Raw genomic sequence first — 18,929 nt, forward strand, 5'->3', positions numbered from 1 at the left:
TTGTAAAACAGAAGAGGATTGAATTTCAATCATTTTTCCGGAAATTATAAACAAAAAATGTGCTGTGTAGGATATTATCTATATTTAGAGTTTACATCATTTTCTCATGTTTAAGATTCTGGGATTAATCCTTCCGTTACTAATTTTGTTTTTTAAACTTTTTTTATCTTTTTTTATTTTTTTCTTCTTTACTTTTTACTTTATTAAATACATTAATATAGCTTTAGCAAAAAAATTAAAAGTTTCATGTTTGGTGCCAAAGGAGGTGTCCAGTGAAGATGTCCTACTAGGGTTTTTGGGAGATCATGTTTGTCCCAACAGTAACAAGTAGAGTAACAGCTGATATGTTCTGAACACAAAAAGCTGTTTATTTAATTAAATAAGATTATTATCAATAGTAACGGAATATCCCGTTGGTGGCTAAAGGGTTAAGGATACATCGGGACTCAAAGGGTTAAAAGCGACGCATTGCAAAGTGTGCGGCAGAAATACGCAATTTTGTTATCGATTTCACCAACAATTCTCCTTATTCGTCGAGCGTACGATTATTTACGCAACTATTTTGTGAGCGTACGATTATTTACGCAACTATTTTGTGTGATTACAAGCGCAGATAACAAGCTCCGAGATGTCGGGCATGTGAGGCAATGCTGCAGACAAAACGGATCTGACACGGTCATTAATGTATGCAAACTATTGTGTCAGCAACAGTATCTCTCCAATAATCGTTGCAGCACGCAACACGCCGTGAAATTGCATCGACAAAGTATCATTGACGATGAAATTCTTGCGCAGTAATATTGATTCGTGCGAAACCGAGCTCCGCGCGAGGTAACGTGGAGAGTTGATTTTCCACGAAGTGCATTTCCATTTCGCGCAATAATAAATCGAAATGCACAAAACAGCGCATGCGTGGCAGTTGCACACTGCAGTTTCCGATAATTAATTCCGATAATAATTATCAAATGCATAACGCGCGTCTCTGGCATGTTATGAGAGGACAAGGCGGAAAACAGCGCAATCGTGCAAGCTCGAGTAATGAAAACGCTGGCGGACAGGTGAATGGCTTTTCTTTTCATTTCTTTTCCCTTTCTTTTTTGTGAAAAAGAAACTCGCTCGAAGTAACAGCGTTGTTTCTCTTTATTGGCAGAAAAAAGAGGCAGTGATTTCATACAAAAGATCGCACATGGAAAATGCGTGCGCGGCGGGTCGGGAAACACGCGGATTTATGCTACAAAAACGAACGCGGACGAGCCGGGCACCCTTCTATCGCGAATCCTCTTTACATTCAGCGTGACGAGTTGGCGAGCGACGTACTTCCAAACAGCGAAACCTCCGAAAAAAAAAGAAGAAAAAAAGACAAATTTCCACAGAGAATCAACGTCGGACGACGAGGAGCGAACGACACGCACGTGAATATCTCAGTTGATGATGTATACTTGCGGCTTCGCGTTCACGTGGAGTCTCCCAGACTTTTAAATGCGCTCTCGTTTCTCTCTTCGCGCACGGATATTTCTGATCACGCGGATACCCGCGGAGAACTTGCGGCGTCTCTGCGAGCGACGAACGGCCGAGTGCCCTCGAGTGCATAACTCGCACGATAATTAAAGTCTAATCTACAATTTTGCTTTTTGCTTTCTGTTTCTTGTTCTCTGTCTTTTTTTAGTTGAAGGCTTAAGGTGTGAGTCAGAAAGAGATAAAGAAAAAGAAACAAGAGACAAAACGACACATTGTAGATCAAGCTCAAAGGTTGGAGTCAGAAAGAGATAAAAAGAAAGAAACAGGATTTACAAAAAACACATCGTAAATCAAGTTTAAAAGTCCGGATACACAGAAAAACTTAAGCAGTAAGAAGATTGATCAATCATAGTTGATTATTCCTGAACCGTGGGAAGGATCATCGACAGTGGTCGGTCAATTTGTTCACTGCTCAAGTTTCGCTGCTTACGTTTTCCTGTTGCGTTGTCGGCCTAACCCTTTGATACGTGCGTGTCGGCAGCGCGACACACTCGCGTTCCACTCGAATTCAAATTAATCGAATCGCGCGATCATAAGTATCGAGACGCCGTCGACACACGAATGTTCGAAAAGGCAGGTCGGGATACGGCACTCGAAAGCCCCGACTCTGTTTTACTGCGTACCGCTCCACTGTGATCACGAGTACCCGTCGACGACGTGCGCAAGCGGGAGCTTGGATTATTGAGGCGCGGCGGCCGGCGGCTCTGAGTCGACAGCACTGGTGTGCCGCTTGTCGGTTGTTGGCACGTATACCGGCCAAGACATCAGGGAGACGCAAGAGAGATGCCTCTCTCGCGCGCGCGGCGCGGTATCGACTCGTCGAGGTGCGGAGACTGCGCGTTGGCCGCGTCGCCGTTCACGCGGCGCCAGCAGCCCACGATTTTTCCCGCCATTTTTACCCGGTCCAGTGTGTACCGTTCTCTCTCCTCCTCTTTCTCTCTCTCTCTCCTTCTCTCTCTCTCTCTCTTTCTCTCTGCCTCTGCCCCTGATCCTCCGCTGCGCGTCACCTGGCCGGGTTCTCTGCGCCCTCGTCCGTGTGTGTGTCGTCCTGCTATTGTTCCACGTGCATCGTTCGTCTCGATCGTGCCCGCGCCCGTCTCCCGTCGAGGAAGAGAAGCTCTAATAGCGCTCGTGCTTTGCCTCCGCCAGCTCATCGCATTTGTCGTCTATGTCGTCCTGAAATTAATATTTTCACTGTTACTCTCACCTCTCGCATCCATTGGGTCGTCGCATTCTATCGATAAGATAACGCGACCCATTCGTACGTCGCCGCTGCGCAATGAGCGCGTGAATATCTCGAGTTTCCGAGATTCCCGAACATTTACCAATACATATTTTAGTTCTTTGAGAGAGAGTTTCAGTTTAAAGATGTGTGCATCTTTAAAAATAAAAGTATTTTTATTCGTCTATCTATTGTTTAATGAAATATTTTGACGTTATCTACTTGTCAGTTATAGTTTACTTATTAAAAAGAAAAAGAAAACAACTGAACTTTCGTCATTTTTTCATAATTTTTCATAATAAGCTTTTTAATTCTGTCCTGCTGGAACCATTTTTGAAACACTACACGTATATCTGACACTCTCTGTACGATATTGATAAAATATCATATACTGATAAAATTTTCAATATAAAACAGAGATTCAAGAAGAATATATTAATGTAAATATCTACAGACTACAGACTAGGATCCTGAAAATCTATAGAATATGTAACGTGAACTATAGATTTTCAGTAAAATTTTTCGTAGAAAGAATGTTTTGAAATGCGACCTAGATGATGACTCGAAATATTCATTTGCGAGACGCACATAAAATTCCGCTGATCTCCCTACGGTTAAATATAAAAATTGCGTTCGAGTGAAATTCCATGCAGAGTAGATATCGAATTCCTCGTGTGCTCGTAAAGCAGGAATGCAGCTAGGGAACCTGAATCCATTTGGAAACTAAAGGCAGGATCCATTAAACGCTCTAAAGTATTCCAGCTACTGTCATCAAACTACGTGTATAAGAAAATTTTCAAACTTGCAACGTTCAATAAATCACACTCTAGTTCAAGAGATCATCATATTGCCTCTTAGTCGCGCCAGTGTTATACATTTTTTAACAGTAAATGATATATTATAAAGTCTTATTTCACGGAATTCATGACAAAATAATTACATTCGTGTTCAAGCGCGCGCTACACCGCACACAGTGATTTATATTACGATATATTTTTGTAAAGCGAATGGAAAAAGAATTCGGTGATACGCAGTTGACCTCATTTTTCAGTAATCTATTAATCTAAGATTAAAAAGACTCGATAGCATCGATACAAAAAGAAAAATCTATGGAATGTTCCATAATATACATTTGAGACTGCGCGTATCAAATAATCGATAAAACAGAAAAAAACAGAAAAAAACAACAGATAAACAGAAAAAAATCATCAAGGGAAATAGAAGGAAGTCAGGAGGAATAGAAGCATGTACCTCGTCGAGCTCCAGACACTTGCCCCACTCGATCAACGTGATCTTGTGGTCATTGTCAGCGTCACAGGAATCCAAGAAGGGAGCGATGCAGTGTTCGAGGGCCATCAAGGGCGCTCTTATCGGGAAGAGTTCATGGCGGGACACGGATCGGTCATGCGGGTGACCATCCAAGTCGCACCACTTCCAAATGGCCGCGTTCGTCCAACGTAACGTGTGATTCATCTCCGCTTCGCGCTGCATCTTTAGGTAATGCGACGGCAGCTCCTGACGATCCGCCAAGTCGCGCATGATGTTAAACAGCCAGTCGCGCATTCGTCTGGGGAAATCGGCCATGTCCTCTTCCTTGCACATCTGCATACATCAACGAATGCATATTTAGCATTTGATGAAAGCGCCGCTTACTCTCTACATCTGTTAAAGTGTGTGAGAGGGAAATCTCGCTCATAATAATTACATAAAACACGTACATTATATTATAATTATCTAGCAGATATATATGGAAATGAAATACAGCCGACCTTCTCGTGAAAAGAGGAGGTTTCTTGCGACAGAGCTCGTCAAAATACGAAAATGTGATGGTGGGTATTTAAAAGAAGAAGAAAGATATGACCTTTTGGGTCTGAACACTTGATTGTTTTCAGCTCGGCGAAACACGATTCTCAAGCCTGTTCATTTTATCATACAGTGACGAAATACTCACAGGCATTTGTCGGCACTCCCCGTAATACTCAATGTGGACGTGCAGATAATCGTTGCCTTTGCACCTGGCGTCACCGGTGTCGCAGAAGCAACGCGCCTGATAGACCTCGCAATCGCTGCCGAAGGTCTCGTTGTAGTTGGTGCACACCTTGCGGCGGGGATCGACCTCCTGGTTGCAGACCTCCACGCAAACGCACTCAGCCGTACCCTCCTCCGTAGTCTGAAATCGACAAGGTTGAATTTCCTCGCTCTCGTGTTCGCCTCGAGAACTCGGCGAAATCGAAATTACAATTTCACTCCGAAATTAAGTATTACTCCGTAATACATTACAGATATATATTAAGATATATTACGTGCCGCTTTTCTATTTGTCTCATTTCTAATTTCGACATTGCATCTGATTACTAAGTAGTGGAAGTCGATAGAGAAAGATCTAAAAATACGAATGAATACATAAGACTCGTATTAATAGTCGTTACTTGAGATTTGCCTCAAGCGAAACAAGGCTCGGATTTTAATTTAGAGTTACATGCGAATTGAATCGCGATTGAAAATGCAATGCCGCATGTATAATTCAAATGAAAAAGAAATTCGCATCTAAATAACTTCAATAATCAAAGCAAGAAAGGAGGAGCTGAATAAATAGAGAAAAATTACTCTTTTGAGCCACTTATTTGCCGTAGCATGCGCTAAATCTACGCAAAACCGTTTTCCCCATTTGCATTTACATGTAAAGAAAGCTCCTTGTCGACGAACCTTGCAAACGCGACCAGCGCCGCAGTGTTTATCCGTGCACGGGTCCGCCAGGAGCAAACGCTGCTGCTTCGATCCAACCTCATTTCTGCCATTTTCGAGAGTGAGCTCAGCGTCAGCCGCCGCCTCCTCCTCGGCCGTTTCGTCAGCTTCCAACATGTTCATGATCTCATCTTGCAAGGGTGCCTCCGTTGTGGTCCTTCGACGGCGATATTTCCGTTTACGCTGCGTGATTGCAATCAAACACGATTAATTATCTCATGCAATTCCCTCTGTGACATCTAACACGATAGGCGATACACAACGAATGTATACGAACGCCAAGATAGATCGCGATACAACGTAAAGGAAAAGTTTGCAAAATCACACAGAAAGTAACAAAAATTAATATCTATTTAAAGTATCAATAATACGATAATAATACAATAATACTGAAAATACAATATAAGATAATTTTGCTTGAGCAATTTTAAAGTCTTGAATCTCAACAACGTTATAATTCTATTTAAATACTGTAACAGTCTCATGAGAAGCACGATATGATTATTTTAATAATAATAATTCATCTTCTCCCGAAAAGTCTGAAAACACATTATATTCTGAAGCTAATATTTTGTGTTTTCCACTCGTGAAAATTATTTCTGTATAATAAAAATATATTTTTCTCTTGATTGAATCACATGTAAAATTCATTGATGCAAGTAGCTTGTATCCTCGTTTAACGCTATGTGATCTCATTTAAAGATTTACATGCCAAAAAGAGGATACTTTCAAAACACAAATGTTCCTTTCTTTCTGTATAGATGCAATTGCATGAGATGGAAATCTGAATTTAGATATCTTCCTCTCACGCAGCGATAATCGCAATCACAATCACGGGTAATACAATTACATGTTGAAATAATCGCTCGTATCGTTCGTGTACCAAATATCGCTCTTATCATTGAATAATCGTGATACCTGAGCAGACACGTCGATTATCAGCACCGCCAGGAGCAGCGCGACCAGCAGCAGCTGCAGCTTCACCCGCATTGCGATTTCTGAGACAAATTGGTGCCAATGATTGTATACATGTTTGTCTGTTCTCTCTTAGAATAATCGATTTAACGGGTGCGACGTGCACGGCCTCGATCTTAACGAAGTTTGATGGTATTCGCGGTATCGTTATTGCGGTAAACGCGTGCCTGCTCTCTCGGCAATTTACGAACCGCCACTAAGCTACGACCCGGTCATGTATATATCACATATCGCCGCGTATCGTCTCTGAGAATTACGGTCCAGATACGCAAGATCGAATCAACCATTTCTTTCTCTCTCCCTCCATCCTCCTCTCTGTGAGAAAAAAATTATTGATGAAACGATATTGCAATGATATTTAATAGCGTGCAATGTTTTCTAATGCGTAGCTTTTAACGTTGTATCAACACCTCTTCAACACTTCAACGTTCCTGTGAAACACTTTTACAATGTTATTATCCAGTAATGCCTCATTTGTAAAATATTAAGATTTTTTTTTAATATTAAGCGGAAACACGTTGAAGAGACAAAATCTGCATTTCAAGTTAAATTTTCAGTTAAAATCTACCTAGACGTCACAAACTTCTAAGAGAAATCTCAAAGACGTCTGGACAAGATTTCTAAAAGTAAAAAATAGGAAGTCTGTAAGACATCTTTTGGTAGTTTGTGCTGTCTCGGCTGCTCACACTTGCCTCAAAACTCGGGGAATATTATTACACTGTGAGTATTTGGCTCGTTCATCCTCGTCCATCTTGCGTGTAATATGACAAATCGGCCAATTTCTGAGGAATCTCGCGCACGAGGCTCGCAGACACGTTCTCGCGCGCGGAAGAGCGAACTCGCGGGACAAGGAACTTCGGAGAATTCATCTCGGAACGGTTCCAAGTTCCGGCTTGGATGAAAGAGGTTAATATCCCCCGGAGCTAAATCGGTTACGAGCTCTCGCCCGTACAAGTAAATAAATCAGCCATCATTTCTCGCGCGTGCCCGCGTAACGCGTTTTTATCGCCGGCGTTCTCGATTGATGCGTTGACGTGGAAGATGGATCGTTTCTTCACGCAACCAAAAGTCCTATTTGAGACACATATCAAACGCTGAATACGCCTTTCTGATACCCTTGCTGAAACAACGTTATACGTGACGCTTATGTAAGAAAGAACAGAATTCGGAATTAGAAAGGCATACTTAATATTTGCTGTGCGTCCAGAATAGAGCCCTAGATCGATTGTTTGTTCGCTCGCGCCAGTTTCGCAAATCCATACTGAGACGGCGGCGACATACACTCGTCTACAAAATGATTTGAACCGTCGACATTTAAATATCTGGACGGAACATGTACACGGAGGGGATATTGCCGTTTTATTTTTTTTCATATAAAATCTTTTCGACTTTATTTTATGCTTCTACACTGAGAGAAAAATTATCTTAAAATCAACAAATATTTCCTTGGTGGGTGCTATTAACATATTAACTTTATACTTAAATCTACATTCTCTTTACTTAAATCAAATATTGTTTATTTAAATCAAGTAAACAATATTTGATTTAAGTAAAGAGAATGTAGATTTAAGTAAATATGTTAATGGCACCCATCAAGGAAATATTTGTTGATTTTAAGATAATTTTTCTTTCAGTGTAGCAGTGCACAAATACTGACTGTCAGTAAAGTCTGTTTTGCTAAAGAACACAATAAATTTTTATAATAAGTTTTGTTCGAAACGTGACAAGTTTGTTAATTCACATTTCAGTTCTTAAGATACAAATAGCGCATGTGAAAAAACGGAAGGATAATAAATTACTGCAGAAAATCGATCTCCTTGATAACAACATTCTACAGTAACTTTTATCACAAAATTCTTTTATCAGAAAATCGATCTCCTTGATAACAACATTCTACAGTAACTTTTATCATAAAATTCTTCTCGCGTCAATTGTCAATTAATACTCTAAACAGACCTAAAATTGAAGAATTTTTAATTCGGCTACAGTTGTACTAGAATTTGACAAGAATTTTTACCGCTTCGTGAAATGCTCCGTATAGATATTCATATGACTAGACGGACGCAATATGCGAAGCTAAAAATCGTATAAGTAATATTAGTCCTACTTGCAATATCAAGACGCGCATGACACAAGACGCGCATGACACTTGACGCGCACACGCACGCACGTACGCACGCGGGTCAACGCGAGATAAATCTTGCTTTTCGCCTTAATAGGAACAACGAAGCGATAACCCAGATACTTAAAAAGCGCCGTTTCAGAAGCATCCGGACGGCCCGCGCATGCTTTCAACTGCGTTTTCGCTCCATCTTGCGAATCGCGCACGACCGACGCTCATCATCTCTCTCTGTCTCTCAGGGGTGTATCGTGTGTGTGTATGTGTGTGTGTGTGTGGTACAATCACTGAAATATATACAAACTGAAACGAGCGCTAGACCGTCTGTGTAGGATGAGAGGAGAGGAAGGAAGGAGAGAGACAGAACATGAGTGTTTGAAGCATACTCTGAATATGCATGTAGCGTAGACATGTCGATATCGCGCGAAAATATCGAATATAAAGATTTTCGATATTCTTTAGTACTGATCATATCGAATATGAGTAAATATACATCGAATAAAAATATCGAATATTTCTGATAAAAACTAGAGAGAAACTATAATATACTGATTTTTTCAATTTTATATAAATATTTCGAATAAAAACAATAAAAAGAGTAGATTTGTAAATCAATTTACTGCATTGATTGCCCTAGGTGTTGAGTTAGCAATCGGTTCAGCGCAGTTTTGTACTGATGTGAATCACACTGTACTCGCCTCCGTCCTAGTTCAGTTCAGTGTTTAATTCAGTTCAGTGCAGTTCTTGTATGCAGCACGAAAAAAGAACAAACCTAAAATATACTTGTCTCACCTTAATTTATCGCACCAGTTCAGCGAAAAAGAACAGACCAATTGACTTTAATGTGTAAATATTCGTGAATTTATGAATAGTTGAAAAATAAAAATTCGATATTCTATTCATGATATTTTATTTCATATCAATCACCAGAAAAATGACGAATATGCGACAATATCGAATAACACCCAAACAACACAAACCTCCACAGGATATCCTCTCTCTAAAAACGTTCTGGGAACGTCTTTATGTTCTGAGAACGTCTCCAGGACATTCTCTCGAGATCTCGTGTATCTGGGCGATAACCATCTGCAGTTATGCGCTCTGTCTTTGTCTATCTTTTGTTGATCCTGCCGTACCTCATCCTTTCCACTTTCGACTATGCTGTGGCCCAGACAAGGACGAGGAAGGAACCAAGGACCCTTCTCTCTCTCTCTCTCTCTCTCTCTCATCCCGTTTGCTTACTGTGGGTATTGTATGGCACAGTGCGCGTTCCAGTTATATTTCAATGAATGCAGTAATCTTACGCGCCTCTCTAACCTCGCACTGTCGCGTTCCCGCGCGACAAGGAACAACCTGGAGTCACCGTTACTATCACCAAAGATGAAATTTGAATGCGATTGTTGGCCAACCGTAGGCTCACTCGTTGTACAAGTGTCGTTGGATGCGCCGATTGGCTGACGGATAGAGCATTCCTAAGGTTCCTAACATTTTTACAGGCACCCTAGAAATTCTCTATCCAACAACCAATCCACGTGTCCGACGAGCTTGCCGTACGACAAATCAAACGTTCCCCACAGTTCTTAATTCACACGTCTTATCAGTGAGATTCGATTACACGCGTTTATGCAATTGCAGTGTTCGTGAACTAGAACTTTACGCTAAGTTCCGCGATTTATGTCGGCTCTTTCAGATAAGACTGACTTCCCTGCGTGTGTAAGTATGTAAATAGTTAATTACTCGCGTAATTGTGCGAGTCAAGGATTCGAATTGTCAATGAAGAATATAAAATGCTCGCATGTACGTGCGGATGATTGTTTTATATTGAACAAAAACTGATCCACCCCTGAGATACAGGTATGTGATTGTGGTCTTGCGCGTAAATAGAGGGATGTAAGTATATGTCAAAATATCAATCCCAGTAAATACGATAACATCACGAGCGTCAATAATATGTCATTAATACGTCCCATGAAACGTTATCATGTTTGCTGGGAATATAAACAGCGATGACCACAATACACACGTATGTACTTAGAAAAAAAAATGTTTGTTGTTTGTAATTAGTTTTAGCTTTATGTTACACTTATGTTCGATTATGTTTCAGCTCTTTATTATTCACGCTTATGCATTCTTCTAACATCAACTAGAAGTAAGGAAAAAGTGTGTACTAGTCGCTAAATGGAGAATTCACGAGCTGATCAAAACCTCGACTTAACGAACCGCGGACGTCTCAAGTCGTAAATGCAATTAGATGGAATTAAGGAGCCGCGTAATACGTTTAACTCGTGGACGAGACAGGAAACGCCCGCGTTTTAATAGTCAAACAGCCGACACGGAGCGTCGTGTTGGGATATTCATTTATGCGTCAATGTGGCGTACACGCAGATGCATCGTGAGTCTTCTGTAAATATTTTACACGTGCAGGCCGACTTGGTTCCTCAAGCGATAAGTTGCTCGTCGTCACGATAAAAGATTAAGGGAGTCGAAAATAACTCTTAGAGGAACGAGGGAGAAGAAATATCGTCAGTATTATTTATCTTGCACATACATATGCGAATATTTGGACTAAACATTCCGTTATTGCAAGTAGCTGGAACTTCTGTATAATTGTGTAATTTGTAGATGTTAGTACCATGAAGTCTGACAAGAAAGCCGGTCATGTTTCATCCAGAAAAATTAGGAAAACAAGAAGAAATTAAGAAAGAGAATTATGAAAGAGTAAAAAACGAGAGAAGTGAAAGGATAAGTTTCCACGGATAAGTCTCGATTCTTTGGACATCATAAAACAATTTTTGGTGATTGGTGCATATATTAGTTTATTATCGAGCGAGTTTATACCAAACATTTGATACATATCCTAAATATTCATGCAGCATAAATGTCTAAAGTATATCCTAGAGAGATACCTTTGGGATACCTCTCTCTCTCTCTTTCTCTCTCTCTCTCTCTCTCTCTCTCTCTCTATGGTGTATTTATTTATATCAATATTTTAGATATCTATACTTATTTAGATATCTATACTTATTTAGATATCTGTATTTAATCCATACATCAAATATTTGGTATAAACTAGCCCAATGACAACCTATTACGTGTGCCAAAGGATTGGCAAAAATCGCCTATGCAAAGAGGAGAGCGCCGTCGGTGTGCGCAGCCGCTCAAAGTCGTATCTTGGCGCGGCACAGCGCGTCTGCGAAGCGTCACGCGGCTTGACGCGAAGGCACAACGCCGACGGCGGACGTGTCGCGTCGCGGCGCAGCGCGCGGAGGCGAACTCCCGCGTAGGAATCGCGCGCGCGGCGTACATAAGGTCCATTTTTTATCGCGTTGCCGATCACGTTCGCCAACGTGGGCGAATCGCTCTCCTCTCTACGGGAAACGAGAGAAACGACAGTGTATAGTTTTGAAATCGTTGAAGAAATCGTTATATCCGCCGTCCGTCGCTAATTTCGTGTGTACATTTCCCAGACGGAGCACGAGATGTCCCAGAATCATCCAGACTGTGTCCAAAATGAATGTTCCGAGGAGTGCCCTAGAATGTCCTGAGCACATCCAAAATGAACCTCAGGACGTTTCGTACTGTCTGGAATGGCTTTGATATAGTTTGAATCTTCTTGATGATTAATTTTTTATTTAACTCGTCATCAAAAAGCTGGGGTCTGAGAATCCACATCGGCATTCAATTTCGTTCTCTTTAAATCTTTGTAATATCTTGAAAATGTAATATCTTTGTAATATCTTGAAAATTTCCCGTTAGCTACTATTAAATTTCAATATTCCACAAAATCATGAGAAATATATTATAAGCTTTGAGAAATTATAAAGATATACAACAAAAAAGAAAAAACAAAACTCATTAAATCTCACAATACTTAACTCGTCTTCTAATGACGAGTTAAGTTTCTCATTTGATTAATTCTCAAAAATTAAGTTCTCTCTTCGGACCATTAGCTTCCAAACTGCATCGAAGATAAAGTCTCGTATTCTGAGTTCTCTTAACGATAAATGAGCCTCTAAAAGTGACTTATAGTCAATCAGAAAGCTTATAAGCCACTTTTAGAGGCTTATTTATCGTTAAAAGAGAACTCAAAATACAGGCCAAGATGTCGAAACAATATTAAAACCAAATGTATACAACAATGTTTAAGGCCGGTATTCATAAGTCCGATCTTATATTTAAGATCATCTTAAATATTGTCTTAAGATGTTATGAACCAATCACAGACCCGTATTCATATCTTAAGACATTACTTAAGACGGTCTTGAAATAAAATTCGCCTATGAATACCGGCTTAAAAGTTCCGGCGTATTCTTATTGATGATGAACCTTACTTTCCAGCTTTCGTCCGCCTAGATCAGTCATTACGCCCACGGCAACACACATGAACTTCCACGAAGCACGAATATCGGGGATACGTCGTCTCTACCATGTTCGACTCCAACGCGGAATTAAATGTTAACTGGTCTACCGACAAGATATTCTCGAATTGGACGCGTTGATTCGATCGATTTAGTTAAGAATTATTAACACTTAGGAGCGCCTTTATTTTCTTTGATTCTCAGTTTCTGCTTCGTCAATTTGAAACTGTATGTATTAATTAATGTTTCGTACTTTTTTTCTAGGAACGATAAGAATACATATATGTTATATTGGAGCGAGCAAAATCCTAGAAACGATATACTCTGGCAGAGTGTTTCTTTATCAGACTGAGATTTGAACTTTGGGGACGATTGCGACACAATCGTGGCATAAGAAGAGGTCATACAATTGAACTTATTTGAAGCAACTCTATTATCGGTATACAAGACGTCGTTCCTATTGCGAACTGTTTCTAATAATAGAAAATTGCAAATCTGACGCACTAAAGTCGTGCGATTTTTCATGTACGAAATGATTTTTCTTTCAAGATGACGATAAAGTTAAGAACTAACTTTCAAGACGACGATAAAGTTAAGAACTTACAACCGCTAAATTGTTTATTTAACAATATCTGTGAAAATGGATGAGAGAGAGAGAGAGAGAGAAAGAGAGAGGCGAATAATATTTGTTCTTAATTCACAGTAATTAGCGATAACGAACAAAGAACACTGGATTTCCGTTCCAGAAAAGACACAATTTCCGAGAAATACGTATGACAGAAGATAATTCAGATACGCCCACCGCGCTAATATATCTAACGTATGCAGTTCTGTTAAAAAGTCTGACTCATGCAAACGCTATGCAAAAATTAATATGAGAGGCATTCATTCCTCGTGTTAAAACCGCGTCACTTTTATTTCAATCAATTTATTTCACGCGACAATCGTCGGCACAATAATTTGGCGGGAAACTATTTCTAAGTTGAAACAAGAAGATTTTGTCAATAGCGAAGGGACTGCTACGAAACGAGAAGGATCGCAAAAAATTGACAATGAAAAGGAGCTTTTCTGTCCCGAGTTTTGTATTCTGACTGTATAAACGGCCAGTGCCTGGCGATCTATTTATTTCTATGCGTACCTGCGATTACAATTCCTTGTGGCTCTTCCGCGTACCCCAGGTAGCTGTTTATCCTACATTTATGCTATTTAATTAATAATTAATTTAATTTATTTCACGCGACAATCGTCGGCACAATAATTTGGCGGGAACTATTTCCAAGTTGAAGCAAGATTTTGTCAATAGCGAAGGGACTGCTACAAAACGAGAAGAGTCACAAGAAATTGATAATGAAAAGGGGCTTTTCTGTCCCGAGTCGCGGTTATTCGTGTGTCAACGTGTAAGAAAAATCGCTGAATTTGTTCGCATGAAAGATAAGATATCCACCCGCGCATCCACCCCTCGCGACTGCTAATTAATTAATTTTGCAATCGAAACTTCGAATATTCTTAAAATTTATGTCAATCATTGAAGACACTCAGATTTGAATTTAGGGTTGAATTGGGTTAGATCTAAATTACTCAGTTGAATCGCATGATGTATGTAACATTGCACTTGTAATTGCGATTTAACTGGAAAACTCTGACTCCAAATTCAAATAAGTTGTTACTCATATGCGGAAAAAACAATTTCATTAGTATAACTGAATTTTCCGCTGCCTGATAAAAATAAGAACTAGATGGAAAAATTTCATTTTGTACACTGTACATTGTATACTAAGAAAAAATACTTGAAAATTTATTTGTGATATAAAGTTTGCTTCTGTGAAATGAGTTTATTGTGTTTAGTAAAGTTTATTTCTGCAAATAAACTTTATATTCCACAGACAAATTTTCAGATGTTTTTCTCAGTGAAAAAACAGATAATAAATAAATAGAGTAGGTTTCTACACTAAGAAACAAATATATTTGGAAATTTATTTTTTGGATAAGAGTTTATTTCTCGCAGAAAAATATACCTAAGAAGTTTATTTCGCGGAAATAAACTTTACATCTCACAAGTAAACTTTCAAGTATTTCTTTCTAAGTGTACTCAGCCAATTGTTCTAACTTGTTGCAAGCAAAGTTTAATACAGCTATACATTCAGACAAATGTTTTCGGCTGCGGATTGCTGAGAGACGTCATTTCTCGTCGCCGAATTTCCATCTAGTCCTTATTCGGTTGCAGAAACTGAGATACCTTTCGCCGCGCAACACAAGTCACCTATATTCGAAGGTGCTGATAAAATCATTCTTTAAAAAATTATTTACATTATTGCACATTGATCGGCAACGATAACGGTGTCCCAAGAGTTCCAAGTCAAAAGTCGCAAGTTAAAATAACGATGCTTGACGAGCTGTGCAATAAAAAGATCGCAAGTTGACCGTACCTCGCGTTGTGACTCTCTTTGGGAAGATTCGCGTCGCTCGCTCGGCCTCCTTCCTCGGCGCGCGTCCGTAAGAAGAATCGAGAAAAGAACAGCCCTCCAAATCGGCCGCTGAATCGGTACTGACTGCGCCCGAGGCAGTCGCGTCGCGTCGCGTCGCGTCATGCCGCGTCGCGTCGCGGTGCGTCGGTCCGTGGACCGCGACGAGCCGATCGCCGCGCGCTGCCGAACACGCGGACGAGATGATCTCATCTCTCGCGCGCGTTTTCTTTTCTCCCTTCCTACATCCCCGAGCGATCTCTTTTCGCACGTCCTATCGCTCTTACACGTCGTCCTACGTAATACGTGACACACACGACCGATTACGCCACGACGACATTCGCCTCTTCACGTTGAAGATTCCTCTTCTCGACGACGACTTTGATCTACGAAAATTGTCCCTTCGTTGTCCTCAGGACACTCGGGAAGCGATGATACAGTGGGTTGCATAACGATTTAGACGCGATGAAGTTGGGAGTTCAACTGTCAAAATTTCGTCATTACTGACGGAATATGCAATAATAATATAATTACTAGTATAATTAATAAACAATGATTATTAATAGTGACATTAATAATAATGTTAATTAATAATCAATAATAATATAATTACTGAACAATATATAGCCCTACACACACACACACACACAGTAAAAACTCTCAATTTTGACAGCTTTGGTGAGCCTCCAACTTCAAGATGTCTAAACCGTTCTGCGACCCACAGCTCCAATAATCGGAGAATGGCGATTGTCCAGGAGTTCGTTTCTTCGAAGAACATGTCGTTCGCGTCGTCATTCGTCAATTATTAACGCATCGTTGCTGAGCAGATTTTGCACGCGTTATTATCTGCACACTAAACATTTATCATTATAAGTAGTGCACATAAAAAAGTATGCATTATAATAACTACAATGCATATATAATGATACGATATTATTGTGTAACATATTCGAATTACGCTACACCATCGGGCGTGGCGATTTATCTCGCAATAAAAAGGCGAAAAAATCGCAGGCTGTACCGAAATGAATAAACAATGTGCAATATACTTGATTACAGCGATGTCGCAGTGTGGCAAAGATCGACACGTTCGTAAAACCGATCGGAAGCCGACTGTAAAGGAAAGCGCGGCCTCACACGCGCGGAGCCCCAGCAATGAAATTCGTGACATGTGAAAGATAAAAAAACGTGCACACATACACGCTGCGACAAATAAAGTGATACTTACTAGGGGTTTTATGGTAGTAAGGTAGGTATATATTATGTACTAAATGCAAAAAGTTACAGTACATTTGATGTTTGTTCTTTCATATTTCCTTTAACATTATCTTTTTTCTTTTTTTTCCTCTTTATCGCAGTAACGTTGTTTCACGGTTGTACACACAGACTGGCCTGGCGGACCAAAATAAAAACGTATACTACAAAAATTCACAACTTATTGATCGCCATCTAATTATTATTACATCGTTATAATTATTTGTATTCTTTTTTTTCGTGTCCTCCCCTCCGTGTTTTCTGTTATATTTATCTGTACTTTGTTATTATTATTATCATTAATAGTTACTTAGAAACGAAAACATTCACACTAAAAATTTGCGGAGCTCTCTTTCAAGTATAAAGCGACGACTTCGCGTAACTGTGACTTTGAACACGTCGTACTTGAACACACGGATATGCTCTAGATGGACAAAGGATGTGGCGAAGTTAAACAGTGAGCGAGTAGTGATTGTATAGAACGTTTCATAGTCAGTGGCAGGCGAGAAATCGGAAGTCATATAATCTGCGATTATAGAGTATATTGAACGGCTACATTGGCCGGCGTAAAACTTCTCTTTCTCTCCCTCTCATTCTCTCAAAACGCACATACACACACACACTCTCTTTCTCTCTCTCTCTCTCTCTCTCTCTCTCTTTTCTCTTTCTTTCTTTCCCCCCTGTCTCTTACCCATATAAATATCTCTTCAAATATGCTCTACGTATGTATACAAGATGAAACGGCTAGCGCTTCAATACTTAAAAAGTATCCTTTTTCTACTGACACATACATTGTCATACTTATTATGGCATACCGTAAAAGGGAAACAGTTCGCCGTTGCGATACTACTACCTTAGACCATGCTCAAAGCGACGAACACACACGCACACACGTAAAATATGCAATCCGCTTCTGTGAAAATGTCTACGTTAGGCGAAACGTGTCTTGTGTGTTTAACAATAACTAGACTTTCGTGCGTCCATTATCTCGTCGACACTTTGATCGCCGTGTTAGGCGCGATTGTTATATATCTTCTTTCCGGGAATTGCGCGATCACACGACTGATACTATATATTTCCCGTCCAATACCCGCACTAGGGTTCGCGGATAGACAATGTAAACCTGAGCGAAATGTAAACTCTGCGATCCTCTATATACTACATCCGGACACGTTCGTGGTTTTCGAGGAAATGCAGGTACACGACTTGTACACAATTTATCGCGGCAGCATCAAAGTGTCGAGTCTTTTTCGTGTTCATAGCGGTGTTCCGAAGTTCACAGCGAAGTAGTAATAGCGCGATCGCAACGTGTTCCATTTTATAGTACGCGTATTATTACATGATTTCACGAAACCGACATATAAATGCTGTTTATGAATATTCGGTATCATTTCTTGCTTATTTTGAAGATATGATATAAATACGAAGTAGGATCTCTCTCTCTCTTTCTCTCTCTCTCTCTCTCTCTTGATGGTGATTGTTGAAGTTTCAATTGAATCAAGATTTTTACGAGTGTTAGAGTAAAAGTATTAGAGTTGTAGGTACGTTACGTAAAGAATGCAAGAAGAACGTGTGTGTTGTGTACATTGCTGAAATATTTTTATGTAATCATGCATGACACATGCTACATTGTCATTGTTGTGTGTCTTGATGAAAAATCCCCATAACGTTATTTTTTTCTACATTTTTTGTTCTTTATACAGACAGCGGTATTATCTCGCTTAGTTTTATAGAAGACATGTAAAAGTATTGAGCAATGTCTGAATAGAACGCTAACGTTAAAGTTCCAAAAGAATCGTTACCGCGATGTTACGAGGAATTTTCACAAGTGTAACAATACACGTTATACACTTATGATTTATTATAAACATCTTACACATGAAAGAAAAACAAACGGACGACAAAACAGCGCATATCTCGTATATTACAAATCGTCAGTGGAATCGTGTGGCTCTTTGAAAGCTGCCATTCACCCTGGGCTCTTAACTTGAACGCCGCGAAAACGGGTGCAGGGCCGTTCAAAAAGTTCACGGCGAGATTTAGCGTATCTTCGAAGACGAATGAAAGACGCGAAAGGAATCCGCATCTTGCCACTTCGCGAATCTTCTTAAAATCATACAAAATACACGGCGATATTCTACTTTCCGTCGCAAGGAAGAGAGAAGTGCTGTACTTGATAAAGTGAAGGTGCTTCATCCTGTATATTTCCGATTCAAATTTAATGATATATATATATATATATATATATATATATAATATATATATATATATATATA

The 18,929-nt window shown here is 39.8% G+C and overlaps 1 protein-coding gene and 1 long non-coding RNA gene across 2 annotated transcripts; one reads left to right on the plus strand and one right to left on the minus strand.

Moving 5' to 3' along the window:
- Window positions 1-347: 347 nt before the first annotated feature.
- On the minus strand, window positions 348-15,551 carry LOC116848589 (SPARC). The gene is made up of 6 exons (XM_032824845.1): window positions 15,364-15,551; window positions 6,404-6,483; window positions 5,447-5,668; window positions 4,692-4,910; window positions 3,992-4,342; window positions 348-2,694 (listed from the first exon to the last, which is right to left on the minus strand). Exons 2-6 carry the CDS (start codon window positions 6,473-6,475, stop codon window positions 2,638-2,640), a joined length of 921 nt encoding a protein of 306 aa, XP_032680736.1. The 5' UTR covers window positions 6,476-6,483; window positions 15,364-15,551; the 3' UTR covers window positions 348-2,637.
- On the plus strand, window positions 9,822-15,370 carry LOC116848594. Its single transcript, XR_004378986.1, has 3 exons — window positions 9,822-11,101; window positions 11,202-11,374; window positions 12,918-15,370. It is a non-coding gene; the product is annotated as an uncharacterized LOC116848594 (long non-coding RNA).
- Window positions 15,552-18,929: the final 3,378 nt, after the last annotated feature.

Source organism: Odontomachus brunneus, unplaced genomic scaffold (assembly GCF_010583005.1).
Source record: "Odontomachus brunneus isolate Ranch 3 - 2012 unplaced genomic scaffold, Obru_v1 Obru_scaffold_097, whole genome shotgun sequence".
Classification (NCBI taxonomy): domain Eukaryota; kingdom Metazoa; phylum Arthropoda; class Insecta; order Hymenoptera; family Formicidae; genus Odontomachus; species Odontomachus brunneus.

Coding starts and splice junctions, on each gene's coding strand:
- LOC116848589 (XM_032824845.1), bottom strand. CDS start 6,475: ATGCGGGTGAAGCTGCAGCTGCTGCTGGTCGCGCTGCTCCTGGCGGTG. Junction 5,669..6,403: donor TAATCGACGTGTCTGCTCAG/GTATCACGATTA, acceptor GCAATCACGCAG/CGTAAACGGAAATATCGCCG. Junction 2,695..3,991: donor AGTGTCTGGAGCTCGACGAG/GTACATGCTTCT, acceptor TATTAATTTCAG/GACGACATAGACGACAAATG.